Genomic DNA, 19,189 nt, shown 5'->3' with positions numbered 1-19,189 from the left:
AAAAAGTTGACTAGTGCCTTCATTTGGTCTGGTATCAGATGGTCATGTGCTAAATAAATACTGTGTGAGAGGAATCCTGACTGAAGAGATAGGTTTGAAGGCTGATGATGAGACCTCACTTACTTACTTGGTTGTACTCTCATGCTTTGGATGGCAAGTTGGACCAGTAAAAAAACGAGTTTCTGGCTTACATCCAAGCAATCTCTAACTAGCCTAGTTCATGGAACAAATGTTTATAGTCAGGAGGGTACACAAGCACCCCACTGATTTGATTGTAGGTTTAGGAAAGCCTTCAAGTTTAGGTAAACAAGGTAAATAGCTTACACAGTCATCTTTTGGGGGGGGGTGGATTCCATAGCGGGGTACATCTCACAAAAGCTACTGATGTTGCGTTACTTTTTCTTTTTAGGATAGGTGTGCGCAATTAAAATTAAATGATAAATACAAATAGCTGAAAACAGCTTTATAATCCAACTTTTACCATTTGATAGAAGCATGGCTGTATGCGTAAATATTTTTGTGAGACTGAGCATCAGATGGCGCTCATCCCTACTAAAAGCCTGAGCAGTGGCAGAATATTAACAGGCATTTCAAAATCCAGCCATGACGCCAAGCAATTGTGCCTTTCAGTCGAGTCACTTTTCTGAGTCTCGGTTTCTTCACCTGTAAAGTGGGGGTGGGAACAACCCAGATGGATTTCCAACTCTACCGTCTTTGATGCTTCCACTATAGCAGTGGCACGGACCGGCGGCTGCCACCGCTCACTGGCTGAAACCGCGAGAGACTCAGAAAACTCAAGGTGTGAAAGTGTGACAGAGGCAGATGGTGTGCGGCTCCGGCTGGAAAGCAGGAGAACGCTTTCAGTGTCTCAGCCGCTCACGTAGTGTGGGCGCCAGAGCAAAAACTGAACCGCGCGCGGTATCTCCATTTCCCTGGGATTTCCTAACACGAGGTCACTTACAACAAAACCCACTTTCAATGGGAAACGCGCGGGTCCTGAGAAGGATACTTATGCAAGCACCTTGGCAACGCGCGAGGGCAGTACAAACTTTATGCCTGCCCGGGTCCTGAGCGAAACGCCTGGAAACTACTTCCGCCTTGCGGTACTCGGGTCCTAGGGGCGCGGCTCCGGGGGTCACGTGGGGTCTAGCCGATTCACCGCCGCGACGCCGTGGCTACGTCATATAGCTTGTCCCATCCAAGACGGGGTGGGAGCCTTCTCTGTTGCCGGAACGAGAAAAGCCCAGCCGCATCCTTGTGACAGTCTCAGGGTAAAGAAAAGAATTTTATGTGTCTGTCCAGTTTCTTCGCTATATACAGTCGCTTGGAGGGACAGCTTCCTTCAGGTTTCCTCTCGATGTTCCTGTTCCCCCTCCCGTAGGATTCCAGTTGGTGTCGCCAGCGCCCCGCCTCCGCACGCCGCGGCCCTGGGGTAGCTCACGTGACCCCGGCACGCTCCCGCGGGGGGAGCGAAATCTCGAGGGCATCGCCGCAGGGGACAGAGGGACGCACGCTCCGTTGAGCACCTCATCTTTCGCTTGGACGCCAGCGCGAAGGACGCGATGTTGGGGCTCTCCCGCCAGCTTCTTTGGGCCGTCGGCTGCCTGGCCGCGCTCTGCGTGCTGACAGCGGCGAAGAACAGCACCATCCTGCCTCCGAGTACGACTACACCCTGGCTTTCACCGCCCACCACCCAGACAACCTCCGCGCCGCCGAAGACGCTCCCCACTCCAGCACCAGGTGGGCGCCGGTCCTACGGGCTTCCTACGCTCTTCTCCCGGGCGGAGCCGCCCGCGATGCCCGCGGAGCCGGGGCCCGGGCGGGCCGCGCTCAGGCAACATGGCGGCCCGTCCGAGTCCAGCCGGGACCAGGCCGAGGTGGCCGCGGTGGCCGAGGTGGGGAAGCGCCCTGGGGGGAAGGGGCGGCGGTTTCCGACCTCACAGTATCCCGCGCCGTGGTGCTGTTTAAAAGTGCCTCGTAATCCCCAGCCTGACTTCAGGCTCGGAAGAGGGGACGTGGCTTCCTTCCGCGGTGGCAGCGGTGAGGTTGATTATGGGGCGAGGCGGCCGCCTCCAAAGTTGGCGACGAGACCGAATTCCCTCTCGTTGGCGTTAGTCGTTTGTCCACCCAGGTTTTCTTTTCGAAGGCAGGCTTCTCCTGAGGTTGGCGAAAGAGGGAAAGAGACGCTGAAGACGTTAACGTTTTCTGGTGCCTCAGACCTGGGTGTGAAAAAATAAGTGGCTTGGGATTTAATTACATCGATTTTGCGGATAGGTATGGGATGTATTTGAGGTTGGAGCTTTTAATTAATTAAAGCTTAATACGCCCCATGCTATATGTGCAATGGAGGAAAAGTACCATACCCATTCGTATATCTGGTACTTCGCATATATCTCAAACTCAAAGATAGGTGGTGAAACTTAGGAGATGGAAGGAGATAAATTAACTGTGTCAAAACCCTATGTTTAGTAGTTTGAGAAGCTGAGATTCGAACCCAGGTCTCTGGATTTTCTAAAGCCCGGTCTGGAACACCTTTTATTAAGCTCTACAGACGATCTGGGAACTGGTTTAGGCATACACTAAATCTCTTAGCAGAATTTGGCAGTGCTTTGACAACACACGAGAGAGGGGGAGATAAATTTGAGGTAATAAGGTGAAGAACTTCTCTAGATATCTAAAACCTGCAGTCTAGTGTGATTGGCTGTTCTAATTAATATTGGGTGAGAAGTAACTGGCATCTTGATGGAAGAATTGCTGAAGTGTAACGATTTTTACCTTGGTATTTTTTTTTCAGGCTGATCGTGTTGTTTTACAATATCTTCCCTAGTTGTTGTGTTTTATAGGAGTTTAATGAAATACGTAATGTTATTTGTTAGATTTAGAAAGGTATGATGGTAAAATTCAAACATGTTTTGATGAGGAAAGAGAATCGCAGTACAATACTGAAATTCTTGCCACACTATTTCTAAGATGATAGAGCAGAATGTTTTGTATTTGTGCATATTGGTAGTTTGAACTGTTGGTGTGTGTGTGTGTAAAGAGAGGCTTGGAAACATGTTCATTGCATTTGTGTAATTGAAATGAATGCAAAGGAGATGATTTGTATTTTCTGTAATTGGTAGTTGGACAAACTGCAGTCTGAAGGGGAGCACATTTAGTTCATTGTAAGTAATGTTCACTCTGCTACCCAAACATTCATCATCAAGCACAAAAGATTTAAACAACTAGCATTTTTTGTCTGTATACAGACATCTGAAGAACTAATTTCTACTTTGTGACCACCTCCCCCAGTCCTCAAAGGGTGCCATGTCTCCGATAAATATGTCCAAGTCTCTGATAAATATTGAAATTCAATCCTTCTGTGCAGAACTATTTTTTAGGTACAGGGAAGGCAAATGACAACGTTTTTTGGAGGCACCTAGCTTCTAGGAAAATGGACAGAGCGCAGTTCTATAGTCCATTTGTCCAGACATTGAATTGTAGTTAGCCTTTTCTTATGTCTTGTCTCAGAGCCTTTTGATTTAAGTTATTGACAGAGACTTTTCTAACCTGTTAAATGTTCCAACATCAGTGTAGCCTCTTCCAGATGTGTTGTCTCTTACCCTCCTGTCCTGGAAAACCCCGGAAAGAGTGGGTCATTTAGAAATTATCTATCTCCAAGTTCTTGCTGTGACACAGAGGGCTAATGATCCAGCATTGTCTCTGGCTGAGGATTGATCCCTGGCCCCTGGCCCAGCACAGTTGGTTAAGGATCCATTGTTGCCCAGCTGTGGAGTAGGTGGCAGCTGTGGCTCGGATTTGATCCCTGGCCTGGGAACTTCCTTATGCCATCGGTGCTGCTGAAAAAGAAAAAAGTGGTAATAAATGGCTAGTCTCAGGTTTTTTGGAATAGGCATCATGGAGCTTGGGTTCAACCTGTAGTAAATTTTTATTAATATTAAAAATTGCACTTCTCATCTGATGTTTCGCTGCAGGTGATTTCCTTGTGTGTCGTATTAGCCTTGTAACAGCCTTTTCCCCAGTATTTTTCTCTTTAAAGAGTGCTTTAAAATGCCTCAAGAAAACACTGACTGTCTAAGATAGTTGCTATGTGAAAAGGGGGTGTTTAGATAGGTACCGTGAAGTATTGAGCATTCGCATTCCCAAAAGATTGTGCTTTTTTCCCCCCTTTATTGTGTTGACTTCTGACTTAGTAAGTCTTTTATAATTATTGTAATTCCTTAGTAAGCCACTTTATGTTTTTTATTTCTGTGTGTGGTTAAAAAATCTCTCTTAGTAGATTTTTATGTATACTGTATAGTATTATCTATGAGCACAGTGTTGTTTAGAAGATATCCAGAGTTTTTCATCTTGCTTGAAACTTTGTACTTATCGAACACCAGATTTCCATTTACCCTCTCCCAGCCCCTGGCAACCAGTATTTTACTTTCTGATTCAGACTTTGACAATTTTAGATACTATGTAAGTGGAATCATGCAGTATTTGTCCTATCGTGACTAGCTAATTTCACTTAGCGTAATATCCTCAGGGTTCACCTATAACAGGATTTCCTTTTTTAATGGCTGAATAATACTCCATTGTACATATTTATTCATTCGTCTTTGGGTGGGTTATGAAGTTTTTTGCCATTTTATGAATTAGTAAGTGTGGTACTGTGTGTAATGCTTGCTTTTAACAAGATAAGTAGTACAAACTCAAAATGAGTTACCGATTAATTGATTTAATATATATTTGATATCCTCCTTCCCCCAGAAATCTGTGAAAATCGCAACAGCTGTATTTCTTGTTTTGATGCTAATAATACCTGCTTTTGGATAGAATGTAAAGGTAAGGAACTTTGGGATTACTTTAATTTTGAGAATTAAATATTGTAATGTTCTAACATTTAAGAAAAATACAGCAAAGTATTCTTGAACATTTGAAAATTATGTAAAACATTTGGGATGGTGTGCACTACTTATTTTGCAAATTAAATGCTTTCCCTTTAAAGTACTAATTGCTTAATACTCCCCGTAAAATATTTTCTTGTCTCCCATTCCCCTCTCCCCTTTAATTCCTTAGACTTGATAATTAAGACTCAATAGCTTTAAGAAGAAGAGAGATTTTATTGTAGTTAGGTTAAGTGTACTAATACACTAAAATTAGCTGTGAAAGAAAGTTGTGAGATTTCTCCCTGAAAACTCTCCCTCAAGAAAATATTTGAGGCATGTATCTTCTGTAGATGTCTTACTAAAGAGACCTTATGAAGCTTTGTTGGATACTTAGATATGGAAGAAGAATGAGGTGGGAAGAGTAACTCTTTTTTTGTACTTTTGTTAAGTTTTAAAGTTATTTTTAGTTTGATTGAGGGATAAAGAGGTAGATGGAGATACTTTGAAATGCCAATAATGTTTTTATTATAACCAAGGGATTACAGCATAAATTATTGTTTTCTTAAGGTAAGATGGTTGCATTTTTTTCTTATCAGCAAAACATTCTCAAGTTTTTTTATATATAAAGAAAAAACCAAATCTACAGGTTAAACTTTTTTATTCTTCATTAAAAAATTCAAGAGTTCCAGAAATTAGCTCTCTTTAATCTACTCCACCACTTAATAACACTGCATCCAGATAGCCTGCCAGTTTAATCCAGGTGGAAGCCAAACTAATTGTCCCAGTGATGAAGGAAAACATAAAGATACCAAGAAATCCAAATCAATATGAGTGAAGTCTTATCCTGCAGTATGCTGCCAAGTGATTTTAAATCTCAAGTATGGTATTTAAGTCTAGAATGAGTGCCTCCTTGTATATAACTAGATAAAATGCTTGTTCCAGAAATTATATCACAAATGTAAAAAAGTTTGAAAGCTTCTTTTAGGAATATCCTTCCTGGCTCAGTGGTAATGAACCTGACTAGTATCCATGAGGACGAGGGTTCAATCCCTGGCCTCACTCAGTGGGTTACGGATCTGGCATGGCTGTGTCTGTGGCATAGGCCAGCAGCTGCAGCTCTGATTCGACCCCCAGCCTGGTAACTTCCATATGCTGTGGGTGCAGCCCTAAAGAGACGAAAAAAAAAAAAAAAAAAAGCTTCCTTTAAAATTAAGATATTAGCCTAAGTTTGGGTTAACTTTTTTGTTGTATAAGAGTGACTTTTTTTAGGTCATAAATGGAATTTAAAAGTGGGCTCCTCCCCTCATTTATGGCAGAATGGGCAGGTTTTAGAGATTGAATGCCTTACTGTAGGATATGTTTAGGGAAGGCTTTCCTTTACTCTTGCTACAAGTGTTCCTACTCAGGAAAGTGGTTTTAGAAGGTGGCGAAGACTAAAGCAGAGACCTGGAACAGAGGTCCAGCTGCTGCTGTGGCCATCTCCCCTGTTTACTAAGCCTTTATTAGTTTCTGAGCACTTCTCCCTCTTGACTCAGCCCTCCTGTGGATGCTAACAGCCTTCCTTGTATAGTACTACATTTCTGGGATCTATGTGCTTCTGATTTATCTCTTCATTATATTCATGTGGATTTTGAAAGGATATTTGGAGAGATCCTGATAATATGTCTAAAACAATGGGGGAAAGATAATAAGTATTTTGTTCATCTCTAGACTTCTAGAGAGTTTATACCTCTAGAGTTCGATTTTTGGAAGCAACTCTGGAGCATAGTAGCAAAGTCAAAGATGATGTGAATGAGGTGTTCCCCCGTGGCTCAGCCGGTTAAGAATCCAGCATTGTCACTGCAGTGGCTCTGGTTACTGTGGTGGTGCCGGTTCTGATCCCTGGCCCGGGAACTTCTGCATGCCGCAGGTGCAGCCAAAAAAAAAAAAAAGAAGAGTAATTGGTGCTCTTTGTTGTTGTTGTCCTTACTCTCCCCTCCTCCCAACAGGTAAAAGCTACTGTTCAGATAATTCAACAGTTAGTGATTGCCACGTGGTGAACGGCACAGACTTCTGTTCTGGTAAGTCTTCACACGGGCATCTGGGGAGGGTGGCCACGAAGAGGTGAGGAAGATCCTTGCCTTGGAAAGCCTTATTTCAGTATTTGGTTCGAGGCATTTCCTTAATTCTAATCTCCTTACAAATTTGGATGTGAATAGCATATTCATATTGATTACTAAAGGGACAGTGTTTTAAAGCTTGATTTAGTCATTTGGCTGAACACACTGTGGAATACTGTAAATACAGATTATCTCCTCTACTTTTAACTCTTTCAGAAACTACCTGCATTTTATTTATTTACTTATTTTTTGTCGTTTTGCGATTTCGTGGGCCGCTCCTGCAGCATATGGAAGTTCCCAGGCTAGGGGTCGAATCAGAGCTGTAGCCACTGGCCTTGCCAGAGCCACAGCAACACGGGATCCGAGCCGCATCTGCAACCTACACCACAGCTCACTGCAATGCTGGATCCTTAACCCACTGAGCAAGGCCGGGATCGAACCCCCAAACTCATGGTTCCTAGTCTGATTCGTTAACCACTGAACCACGACGGGAACTCCCAAAAACGACCTGCATTTTAGACCCTCTATTTCATTTTACAGGTCTGGACCACCTTGTTTTGGTACTTTCTTAGTTATGGTACTGGTGACTCTCAGACTGTAGCATCATGTGTGTTAATGAATCCTCTCCATATTCATCTGTTTTCTGTACTTTTACTTGAGGAACTTGATAATTTAACCTTTACTCTTTACCCAGAAAGTAGTTAATTCCTAGATTATGTTTTTTTCACAAGATTATAAATTAATGGTTAAGTCAAACTCCTAATTTGGCATGTAGATAATAATTTAAAAGAGTAAAGGATTTTTCTGGAATGTGTCAGTAACCTTGAAAGACTACCTATAGTATTTAATTTTGGTAGGGGTTTCCTCATTCCCTTCCCCTCCCTCATCTTAACTTGAACTTTGTAACTGAGACATCATCAGTATGAGATCAGTTAAACCCTGCATAGAGTCCATAATATGGCTTAGATGGTAGATGAACAGTTTTAATATTGATTTTAATGTTTGTGTATCTGTGATTTTATGATGTTGCTTGGGAACAATGTTAAGTATAACAAAAAATAAATTAATTTAAAGAAAAATTGGAGTTCCCGTCGTGGCTCAGTGGTTAACGAATCCGACTACGAACCATGAGGTTGCCGGTTTGATCCCTGGCCTTGCTCAGTGGGTTAAAGGTACGGTGTTGCCGTGAGCTGTAGTGTAGGTCACAGACTCAACTCTGATCTGGGGTTGCTGTGGCTCTGGCGTAAGCCGGTGGCTACAGCTCCAATTAGACCCCTAGCCTGGGAACCTCCATATGCCTCAGGAGCGGCCCTAGAAAAAGGCAAAAAGACCAAAAAAAAAAAAGACTAATTCTACCTATTTGGTGATATATCAGTTAGGATTAGTTTCTATGGCTATTAAGGATATAAAACCCCAGATTACGGTGGTTTAATCAGTCGGTTAAGTTGAGTTTGGTGTAAGGAAGTCTGGACTTGAGTGCAGCTAGAAGGCTAGAGTGGCATCTCTACAACCACTAGAGACGCAGGCTCCATCTAGGTTTTTACTGTGTCATTCCTCAAAAATGGCTTTGACCTTATTCTCCAAGGTGAGTGCTCATGTTCCATACATCAAAATGGTTTCCCTACCATCAGGAAGAGGAGGGGAAACGAGAAGCCCCGATCTACCTATGGGTGCTTCTGAGAAATTACACATGGCTTCTTAGCTTCAGGGGAGGCTAAGAAATGTCTTTACAGGAGAGGTTGTCACTAGAAATTGGTGCTTTTATTTCTAAAAAAGGGGAGACCGGTATTAGAACAGAGCAACTGCTAGTCTCCCTCATAGGTGGTATTTGAGTGGGAAAATAGAGTTGTGGCTCAGCAAGTTAAGGATCCAATGTTTCTGTGAGGATATGGGTTCGATTCCTAGCCCTGCTCAGTGGGTTAAGGATCCAGTGTTGCCACAAGTTGCAGCATAGGTAGCAGATGCAGCTTGGATCTAGTGTCAGTGTTGCCATGGCTATGGCATAGGCCTCAGATGCAACTTTGGTTCAGCTCCTGGCCCAGGAACATCCATATGCCACAAGGTTTACGGCTATAAAAAGAAAAGTTGTGAAAGTGGTACTCAAATGACTGTGAGTTAGGAAATAGTGTTACAAGTTGTGATATCTTAGATAGTTTTGATTTACATGTTTGTTTGTCTTTTAAATAGGGCCCACTGTCACACCGTTGCCAACCAATTCTACAGGTAATACAAGATAACTGATTCTTTTCTTTATCCTTTCAAACTTTTTAAGCTTTCTTGATGAATAACTTTAGTATTTAAATATCTAAAAATCATTAGCATAATTTTTAAAATTAGTAGACATATTTAGTCTTGGGCCACAATAATTACATTAATGTGTACTCTTTGTGACAGTGACACATGTGTTTAACTTTCATTGAATCTGAGATTTGCTGTACCTTTGTATAGTGAGTCTGCAGACTGAATTTTGTGGAACTCTGTGGGAAATACAGATGCCTAAAGAAAATTAATTCCCATCATCCATAGGTATACCAAAATTGTCCAGCAGTTCTAGTCTTTTCTCTGTACATATCTAAATAGATAAACTTAGTAGGAAATTGGATGCTATGCCCATGCATGTGTGAATTGTTCTCCTTCTTACTGTGTGCATCATTGTATGCATTTCATCCGTCTACTCTTGGTTGGATAGTTAGGTCATCTTTCATTCTCCATGTAGTGAACATCTTATTGGGAAATACTTGTTATCATCTCTGGTAGGGTTAATTCAGACAGCATTCTAGGTCAGCGGATATGATTATCTTAGGATTCTAAATACTGATTGCTTTCCAGGAAGATACACCTTTCATTCCTCTCAACAGCTGGGAAGGTTTTGATTTTTGTTTTCTTAACCACACCTTCAACACCATTAAATAATGTCTCCTTGTAAAAATCTTTTACCAATTTGATAGGAAGAGTAAATTAAAAACATGTGTTCTAGGACAAGTACTAGGCTAGCAGATAGATTAAGAACAGAAGTAGTTTGTCTATTGTAGGAGCTGTGAAAGGTCAGGAACCACAGTGTGTTTGGGGGGATTTGTAGGAAGGGGTGTGTGTCTTGAGTAGTGGGTGGTGACAGCTTCTTGGAGATGTTGACTGACTCTTGAAGTTACACTGGTAAAAAATCTGAGGAGAGCTTCTCAAGTGGAGCAGTGAGGAGCACATATGAAGGGATGTGAAAGTCAGGGAATTGCATTTGGAGTATCCAGTACAAGGTGAGGACAAGTTCAGCTGGATAGTCAGCAGGTCCAGAGCCAGATTGGGAAGTGCTAGGCCTTGCTGGTGGGTTTGAAGCATGGAAGTCATGAAGATGTTTGCATTTTAATAAAGTAATTTATTCTGACTGTGCGGAGAGGTGATTGGAAAGAGGCAAGTGTGAACACAGATGAGATATTCTGTTGCAGTAAATCTAAAGAACTAATGAGGAGGAGTTGTAGATGTATGCAAGTTGACTTAGGAAGTAGGAAGGAAAGGACTTAATGATTGAGGTGATGGGAGAGCTCATAGCTACAGGTCAGTTCAGCAGCGTAGGCAGTAGTAGAATCTACTGGAGCAGCTTTTATAGAGAATACGGCTTTTGAGGACTAAACTCTTGGGAACAGTAATGTCTGAAGAGGTGGGAAGAGGACTGAGTAGGGATAGGCAGAGAAGTGTGCCTAAGAAACTGTGTGTGTGTTTTAAGCACAGTGTAGTTTTTCTAGTGGAAAAAGTCAAATGGTGTCACAGGTACAAGAACTCATTTTGGAAGATGTAGGCATTGTTGATCCATCTTGTACCAGCTTCTGCTGCCCAGTTGCACACAGCTCATCCCAGCTGCACCTTCAGTGATGCCATGTTGTTAGCTTGAATTAATGGCTCCAGTGGGAATAGTCAGGGCGGAAATCTGCAAATACTACAAAACTTATTTTTAGAGAGCACAGGGTGGTGTGCTCATAAGCTGTTGGCACCCATTAGAAGTCATTGATGAGGAGGATGTTAAAGGTTGATGAAAGCAGAGATGTTGAGAGAAAATGAATTTCTAGAAGGTAGGATGTGAACAGAAAGGGGAGAGTGGGGGGAATAGTTTCCCCAAAACCATTGTTTTGGGGGTTGCTTTTTGTTTCTTCCCTTCTGAATTTTGATGTAGTTCCCCTTGCTCCATACTGAGTTCTCTGTGAACTACCATGAGTCTCTTTTGTTCTATACAGTGGAAGCAAGTCAGGGCTTGGTTGCAGAAAATGCCTCATTTGAGTGGCAATTAATGGTTGAAAAGCATTTATATGGTCTCTTTCCACGGCACCTGCTAAAGATAGCAAGTGAGAAAGAAGCAATGCAGAGAGAATCTGATTTAGGTAGATAGGGGTTCAGTGGGGTTAATTATATAGTTTTCCACCAGAACAAATAATATAAGTACTATAAACATAAATAAAAATATAAATTATATCTTAGAGTAAAATGATTCAGTTTTATTAGAAGTATAGTGGAAAATATTTTAAGTAGAAAATTGTAGGTCCAGTACAATTTTATTTTATTTTATTTTATTTTTTTGTATATACATGTCTAAAAAATGGCCAGCAGGAAGTAATATGTTTCTTTGAATGACAGAATCACTTAAATACCTTTGCTATATTTTTAAAATTTTGTAGTTAGTAGCAGCTTTTATAATCTATGAATTTTTTTTTTTTTTTTAATGAAAAGTACTCAGAGTAGATCAAGAGAAGTATTCTCTAGGTAGTAACTAATTTTGAAGATTTTATCAATGTAATGCTTTGGTCAGATGTAAAAATGCATAGCGTTCCCATTGTGGCTCAGCGGGTTAAGAACCCAGTGTAGTCTAGGTGAGTGTTGCGGTGGCTGTGGTGTAGGCCGGCAGCTGCAGCTCTGATTTGACCCCTGGCCCGGGAACTTCCATATACCACAGGTGCAGCTATAAAAAGAAAAAAATGTGTAAATGTTTCACCTATTTCAAAAAATGCATTATTTTTTACCATGTTCAGAGAGTGGATAGTGAGAAACAAATAACAAATTTATAAATTTTGCCCCTAATGTGGTTAGACAAAATTAGGAATCGTATTTTAAGTTTGAAAAAAATTTAACATGTTTAATTTGTGCGTTTTTTTATGGTTTCACAGCATGTATAAGCAACAAAAACTTGCCAGGAAGTATAAGTCTTATAATGACCATACCCTTTAGGAATTCTTTATGAGTCAGTCGTATCAGAGATGAAATCAAATATTTCCTTATAACATGTTCATAGAAATGAAAGATGACTTAACTCTCCAACCAAGATTGGGGCCACAGTGCTCACAGTGAAAGAGAAAGGGGTACAGATATGTATGAACATGTCGTAGTGCTTACTAATAGCTACTAGTAGTGATATTATGAGAAGTCTCTTAATAAAGTGCTTTGGTTCTTAAAATGTTTTTACATTCAAACCGATTATTCCCATGAGTGCATTTCTTTAGAGACATCATCAAATAATCATTTGATCGCATGTAGTATAGTAGATGAGATCTTACCCTTGGGCTCTTAAAATCTAAACTGGTGGGACTATGGCCCCACACCTGTTCTTTTTAAATGAAATTTTTTTGGAACACAACCATGTCCATTCATTTGCTTGTTGTCTTTGGCTGCTTTTTCATTACCCCAGTGCACATAGTCTAAAAAATTTACCATCTGTTTCATTAAGAAAAGGTTGCCAACCCCCTGCAATGAAGAAGATAAACAAATCTTGATACCTACATGAGAAATACTGAATTGTATTTGTTTCTTAGCATGACTTTTTAAGTTAATAGTTTTTGTCTTAGAAGCCAGGTCATTTTGAAAAAGAACCTTAGTTCCCTTACCTAGATACTATGTCTTGCCCTTCTGTGTGTCTTTTGCAAACTTTATCCAAGTGTATACATAAATTTTTATATTTAGATGTGTACGTAGTTGTTAACATAAACATCATTTTATGATTGCTTTTGGGGGTTGGGAGGAAGGGTGGGCTGTACTCGCAGCATGTGGAAGTTCCCGGGCCAGGGATCAAACCCGAGCCACAGCAGTGACAATGCTGGATCCTTAACCCACTGGACACTAGGGAACTTGCTTGCTTGCTTAATGTTTTAAAATACATTAAAAGCTAATATTCTGTATGCACAGATACGTTAGTGAACCATTAGCTGAGACTTGGCCTTTATTCTCTAAAAAATCAAAAGCTTGTTGAAGTGGTAGCATTGTTTTTAAATAGATACTAGATAATTAAGTAATATAGATATTTAAGTTTTTAATACATTTTGTTTATATTCTAGCTAAAACCACAACTCTGCCTTCCCCTTCTTCGGCTTCCACCACAGCTACTACATCAGGTAATTGAGGGTTTTTAAACAACAGTGAGGCAGGATGTATGTGCATTTTTGCCTTTTACTATTTCTGTCATCACTTTCCAGTTTTATTCGTGAATAGTTATGAATTGAAGTTCACCTGTTATGTATGGAGGACCAAGATAGTAGGCTGTTAAAGCAATAATGTTAGACTTGCCAAGAGTCCTCTTCTAGCGCTTTTTTTTTTTTTTTCTCCTTTGTCTTTATAGGGCCACACCCACGGCATATGGAGGTTCCCAGGCCAGGGGTCCAATCAGAGCTATAACCACTGGCCTACGCCAAAGCCATAGTAACTCCGGAACCGAGCCGTGTCTGCGACCTACACCACAGCTCACAGCAATGCTGGATTCCTAACCCACTGAGCGAGGCCAGGGGTCGAACCCACGTCCTCATGGATGCTAGTCGGGTTCGTTTCCACCGAGCCATGACAGGAGCTCTCTATTTGCTTTTCTGTGTAAGAAAAAAGTACGATGGGAACTCCCTCTTCTAGTGTTTTCACATTTAGCATCACATGTTAGAACTAAATGATAATGATTTTCCAAAACCCTTTTAGCATTACAACCTGTAGAGAAATCTCATTCCTGATAACTTAAAAATTAAGTACTGATTACTGTTAGGGATTGGCTCTGTGCTATATTAGACCATGACAGCTTGAGTGAAGATAATACAGCTATCCTTTTTACTGTGAAGGGTCTTAAAAAGCAAGATGACTACCAAATGTGTACCTTAGTCATATTTCTTACTATTTCTTATATTCTGTTATAATCCTTGATAGTGCCTGTGAAAATTAACTTACAAATTAAATCCTGTTTAGGTTACGCCACAGGACACCAGGTACACAGGTTAGGAACTCTTCCTTCCAGCCACATTTATAATACTATTGTGCTGCCTTTCTCTAAGTTGCAATGAAACCAGTCTTCACAAGAAGAAATACAGAATAGTTACGATTAATTCTAAAGCTGGCCAACTTATACAGCCACCAGAACTAGAGTTTATTTCCTGTTTTTTTGTTTGTTTTTGGGTGTGTGTCTCTTTTTCAGGGCCTCACCCTCGGGCTGTGGAGGTTCCCAGGCTAGGGGTTGAATTGGAGCTGTAGCTGCCAGCTTCTGCCACAGCCACGCCAGATCTGAGCCGTGTCTGCAACCTATACCATAGTTCACGGCAACGCCAGATCCTTAACCCACTAAGTGAGGACAGGGATGGAACCTGTGTTCTCATGGATACCAGTCAGATTCTTTTCCACCGAGCCATGACGGGAACTCTCTATTTGCTTCTCTGTGTAAGAAAAAATTACAGTTTACTTTAAATATGAAATTGCTTTATGTTACAGTGGCTGGTGCTGCAGTTGAAGTATTTTATTCTCTGAAGAAGAATTTTAGTTTTGTTTCCTCTTGAAGCATTTTACTCCCTGAAAGTTTAAGTTTTTGTACTTTATTTCCTTTGGTAGTACTTTTTATTATAAAATTTGCAGAGTAACATTTAAATGCCTTTAATGATAAATTCTTCTACTTGTTAGAATTATAAACTGCAGATTATTCAGGTTTTTTTTGTAATTTTACCTTATATTTAGTAAAATTCAAAAGTTATATGAATTTTCAACACAAATATTAATATTTACTCCAGAAATTAACTGAAATATGTAGTCCAAAGAAATTGCAAATTTTAAAAGTGTTTGACATGTTTCCAGGTCATAATGTGCCAGGAGAATCATTTTCTGTTGTTTTCGTATTTGAAATTGTATAGCAACATTGACCACTTGATGTTGGCTGGGTGGAACAAAGAGTGATAAAATGATTATCTTCTTCAATTAGGAAAATATAAAGCCTTGGCACAAGATGAAATATTTTATAGAATTTAACATGTGGCGTAATAGCTCAGGTGGGTCTTGAAATTATGGTAGATGATCATGAGACTTATTAAATACTGTTATTTCTTTTATCTCTTTATAGGTACAACTAATACCACCTTAGCTCCAACTACTCAACCTATGCGGAAGTCTACCTTTGACGCAGCCAGTTTCATTGGAGGAATTGTCCTTGTCTTGGGTGTGCAGGCTGTAATTTTCTTTCTCTATAAATTCTGCAAATCTAAAGAACGAAACTACCACACTCTGTAAACAGACCTGCTAAGTGAACAAGGACTGGCGTGTAACTCACTGAAACCAAAATATCTTTCAAGATGTCCCACATGGAAGACGCTATTCTAGGATCTTTAAATTTTCAAAGGATGCGTATAGGAGCATCCATCAACCTTGAAGAAAAATCAGTTAAATCATTTTGCTCAATGGGAATATTTAAAATATTCTGCATGAATCCTTGTAGCTGTCTTCTTTTACTTTAAATGGCTGCTGCTGTGGGATTATGTTCTCTCTTCTTGACATGCCAAATGTAACTCTGTAAGTGATGGAAAACATTGTCCTGCGCAGACAACCTCATGACTCTTTGGCAGTTTAAATGTAGTCATTTTAAAGCCTGTAAGCTGCATTGTTTTCATCCTAACTCAGGATGTAGTTTAGTGACCAGAATTGAGAAGAATGTGCCAAATGAGCATCAATCAGGTGGATTTTTGGCTATTATTTCAAAAGTGGAATAAATTTATAAATTTAGTATCCTTAGAGTAAAATTCTGTGCTTGATAACTATTATTTTTTCTACATTAGAAAAAAGATGCCACACAGGGAATTACATTCCAGGTTTAAAGAAATGAATGGAGAGGATACAAAAACATAAAAGTATAGCAGGTTATTGTTCATACTTGTAAAGCACCTTATATCACTGAGAAAATAAAGAACAGTGCCTTAAAAGACAGACTGAAAGGTAGACTGTAACTTAAAATGTTGATTTGTTCTTTCACATTAATGAAGGGAAAGGTTGGTCCGAGGATACAACTGTTGATGTGAGCAGTAGTAATCCTTCTTTTAGATACCATATTTAATTGAAAACCTACCTACTTTATTTCAAGCCTGAGTAACTTAAAGGATGTTATACAAAGTCAAAAGCCTTCATCTATTAAATCTCCCAACCTTTTTCTTATGGCTGTTAAAAAGTATAGAGCTAAAGTTGATTTAATTATATGTTCCTTTGTACTTCAAAAAAGATATCCTGACACTGTTGTACCATATAAGGATTTCCACCAAGCTTTCTATTAGGCAAGTAATTTCTATTAGGCAAGAAAGAAATAAGTTTAGAGTCATTTACTAACTCTTTAAATGAGACAGTCATTTTAAGTTTTGAGACAGCAAATGTCAACAGTGTAATTTCAGGAAATCTAAGGATTTTAGTTGATCAAATTACTGTAGATTTTAATGATTGCCCAGATAAACAGATTGTACTTTTTCTTTCTCCTCTCCTATCCTTTCTTCTTAATTTCAGTTTCTGTAGTATGGTAAACATGCATATTTCTCTATTTCTTTAGTTTCCTTATGAAGCACAAGTATTTTCAGGTTTAGAGGGATACTTGTTCCCTGCCTTTGACATATTGGATTAGTTCAGGGGCTTAAATAAGTTGAAAATGAGCTTTTGCTTTTCTAGGTCATTAAGGGTTTTTGTTTTAGTTTCTTTAGCCTATAGTGGCTGAGTTTAGCACTTGGTTTTCAGTATTTTATAGTAAGAAACGACAAGTTGCTTTGGTCCATTTGATAAGCCAAAATTCCTTACATTTAGATAATTAAAGGTTCTTAAAATGAAGATTTACTGTTTCTTTGTTACTTGCTGGTACAGCTAAAGTTGTTTTACTTGCACATTTGTACATACACCTAATGTTTTCAAGTGCCTTAATTGTTTAAAATCTCTGGCATCAAAGGTTTTTGGGAAAAGGTAGGCTTACCTCACATTTTTGTGTTCCCCTTAGTAGTAACATTCTAGGTACCTCACAAAAATGTTTCTTAACGGTGCCATGGCTGTTAGTTTTTAGTGAGCGCTATAAGATACAAAATTCAGTTGAAAATAGAATTTCCATTCTCCCAAAGTGGTAAAAATTAGCTATAATGGTATAATTGTCACTTACCTAGATGTGAATACGTTGCTAATGTTAACACTATAGCTATTTTTGTGAAAATGTAGCTGATAAAGCTTCTCCTGTAATTTTGAAGACTGCTCTAACAGAATCATAATTTGGAATTAGATTTTACAAGAAGAGCTCTTACAACAGAACTCACAGCCTTTCCCCTCTTCCTTTTGCAGTTCAGTATCTTGAGCCATTAATAATTTTTGGGTTTTTTAATCCAGAAGGTATATAGAAACCTTTTCAGATTTTTCATCTGATTTGTTCATGCAGATGTAGTTCTATTAAAATCCCTATTTTACCTTACAAATATTTGTTGCACAGGAAGACACACTGCTGTATTTAGAAATTTCTATTTTAGTTCATTAAAAACTGCAAAACCAATCTGTATCATGTACCAAACTGATTTAAAATAAATACATGTTTATTGGATTAATCTGCTCTTTTTTATTAACACAAATGTGTTTTGAAATTTAAGGCTAGTGAATTTGCCTTAGTCTTTTTGGGGGATGGCTTGTCTACTCAGTTTTTCCTTACTCCTCAAGACTACCAGATAGTAGCTAAGGGATATATTCATCAGTGGAGAACAGAACCTTAGAAATGATAGTTGGAGGGAGAACTTGGTGTGCCTGTGGGAATGACATGCAAGTTGATTTTCCTTAAATCAGTAGAAATTATTACTGATGCACTAGTTTACCAAGTATTTATGAGAATACCATATGTTGTTAGATACCGGAAAGCTTGTCTGTGACTTTCTGCCTTATTCAAATTGCACCTATGATAAAATTGGTCTTCTGTTCAGAGTGCTTGGTATAAGTATCTAGTACTGGGCGCTCCCATTGTGGTTCAGCAGAAATGAATCCAACTAGTATTCATGAGGATGTAAGTTTGATCCCTGGCCTCCCTCAGTGGGTTAGGGATCTGGCATTGCTGTGAGCTGCAGTGTAGGTCGCAGATGCAGCTTGGATCTAACGTGGCTGTGGCAAAGGCTGGCAGCTGCAGCTCTGATTCGACCCCTAGTGGAAACTTCCATATGCTATGGTTGTGGTCCTGAAAAAAAAAAGCAAAAAATAAATAAATATCTAGTACCAAGCCACATGCTTGTATGTGAAATCTGGTTCTGTAGGTCCATGTTTTGGGCAAAATTATATTCTGTATTAAATCACAGGATTTTGAACTAAGAAGAAAGAATAAACATTCCCCTATTAGCTTAAAACCCAGGAGAGTGGATTGAAGGCTCTAAAATGTTGCTAAAGGTGAGTTGTTATTTTGATAAGAATAGCATTCGCAATAGTTTTTTGAATTTTTTTGTTTTTTAGCCATGCAGGTGTCACGTGGAAGTCCCCCGGCCAGGACTTGAAACCACGCCACAACAACCTGAGCTGCTGCAATGACAATGCTGGATCCTTAACCTGCTACACCACAAGGGAACTCTTGAGTTTTTACTTTAATGTTATTATCCTGCAACACTTTCCCACTCATTAGATACACCAAATTCTTAAATTCTCTGATGATAGAAGTAGTGTGAATACCCGAAGTATCTACCTACTGAAGAATGATTAAGTTGTTTTTTGGTTTTTAATTTTATCGGAGTATAGTTTACTTACAGTGTTGTGTTAGTGTCACTGTATATCAAAGTGATTCATATATATATATATATATGCACACATTCTTTTTCAGATTCTTTTCCCATATAGGTTATTAGAGTTTTGAGTAGATTTCCCTGTGCTATGTAGGAGGTCCTTGTTACTTATCTGTTTTACACATAGTGGTATGTATATGTTAATCTCAACCTCCTAATTTATCCCTCTCAGATTTCCCTTTTGGTAACCCTAAAT

At 39.5% G+C, this 19,189-nt stretch overlaps 1 protein-coding gene across 2 annotated transcripts; it reads left to right on the top strand.

The window, feature by feature from the left end:
• Positions 1-1,467: 1,467 nt before the first annotated feature.
• CD164 (CD164 molecule) lies at positions 1,468-17,783 on the top strand. Of its 2 annotated transcripts, none has more exons than XR_014806962.1 (6): positions 1,468-1,740; positions 4,753-4,827; positions 6,860-7,237; positions 8,250-9,193; positions 13,279-13,335; positions 15,300-17,783. XR_014806962.1 is itself a non-coding variant. In XM_001924626.6 (6 exons), exons 1-6 carry the CDS (start codon positions 1,563-1,565, stop codon positions 15,464-15,466), a joined length of 585 nt encoding a protein of 194 aa, XP_001924661.2. In that variant the 5' UTR covers positions 1,468-1,562; the 3' UTR covers positions 15,467-17,783. The 2 variants fall into 2 exon arrangements, 1 of the variants encoding a protein (XP_001924661.2); XM_001924626.6 differs by having other exon boundaries at positions 6,860-6,931; positions 9,158-9,193.
• The last annotated feature ends 1,406 nt before the right edge of the window (positions 17,784-19,189 follow it).

The sequence above is a fragment of the Sus scrofa genome, chromosome 1 (genome assembly GCF_054392235.1).
Source record: "Sus scrofa isolate SSC_HxYL_T2T_F1_AM1 chromosome 1, Sscrofa_HxYL_maternal_Yorkshire_Landrace_v2.0, whole genome shotgun sequence".
NCBI classification, from domain to species: domain Eukaryota; kingdom Metazoa; phylum Chordata; class Mammalia; order Artiodactyla; family Suidae; genus Sus; species Sus scrofa.
The sequence above is the reverse complement of the archived record's forward strand: the minus strand, read 5'-3'. Positions and strand labels throughout refer to the sequence as shown.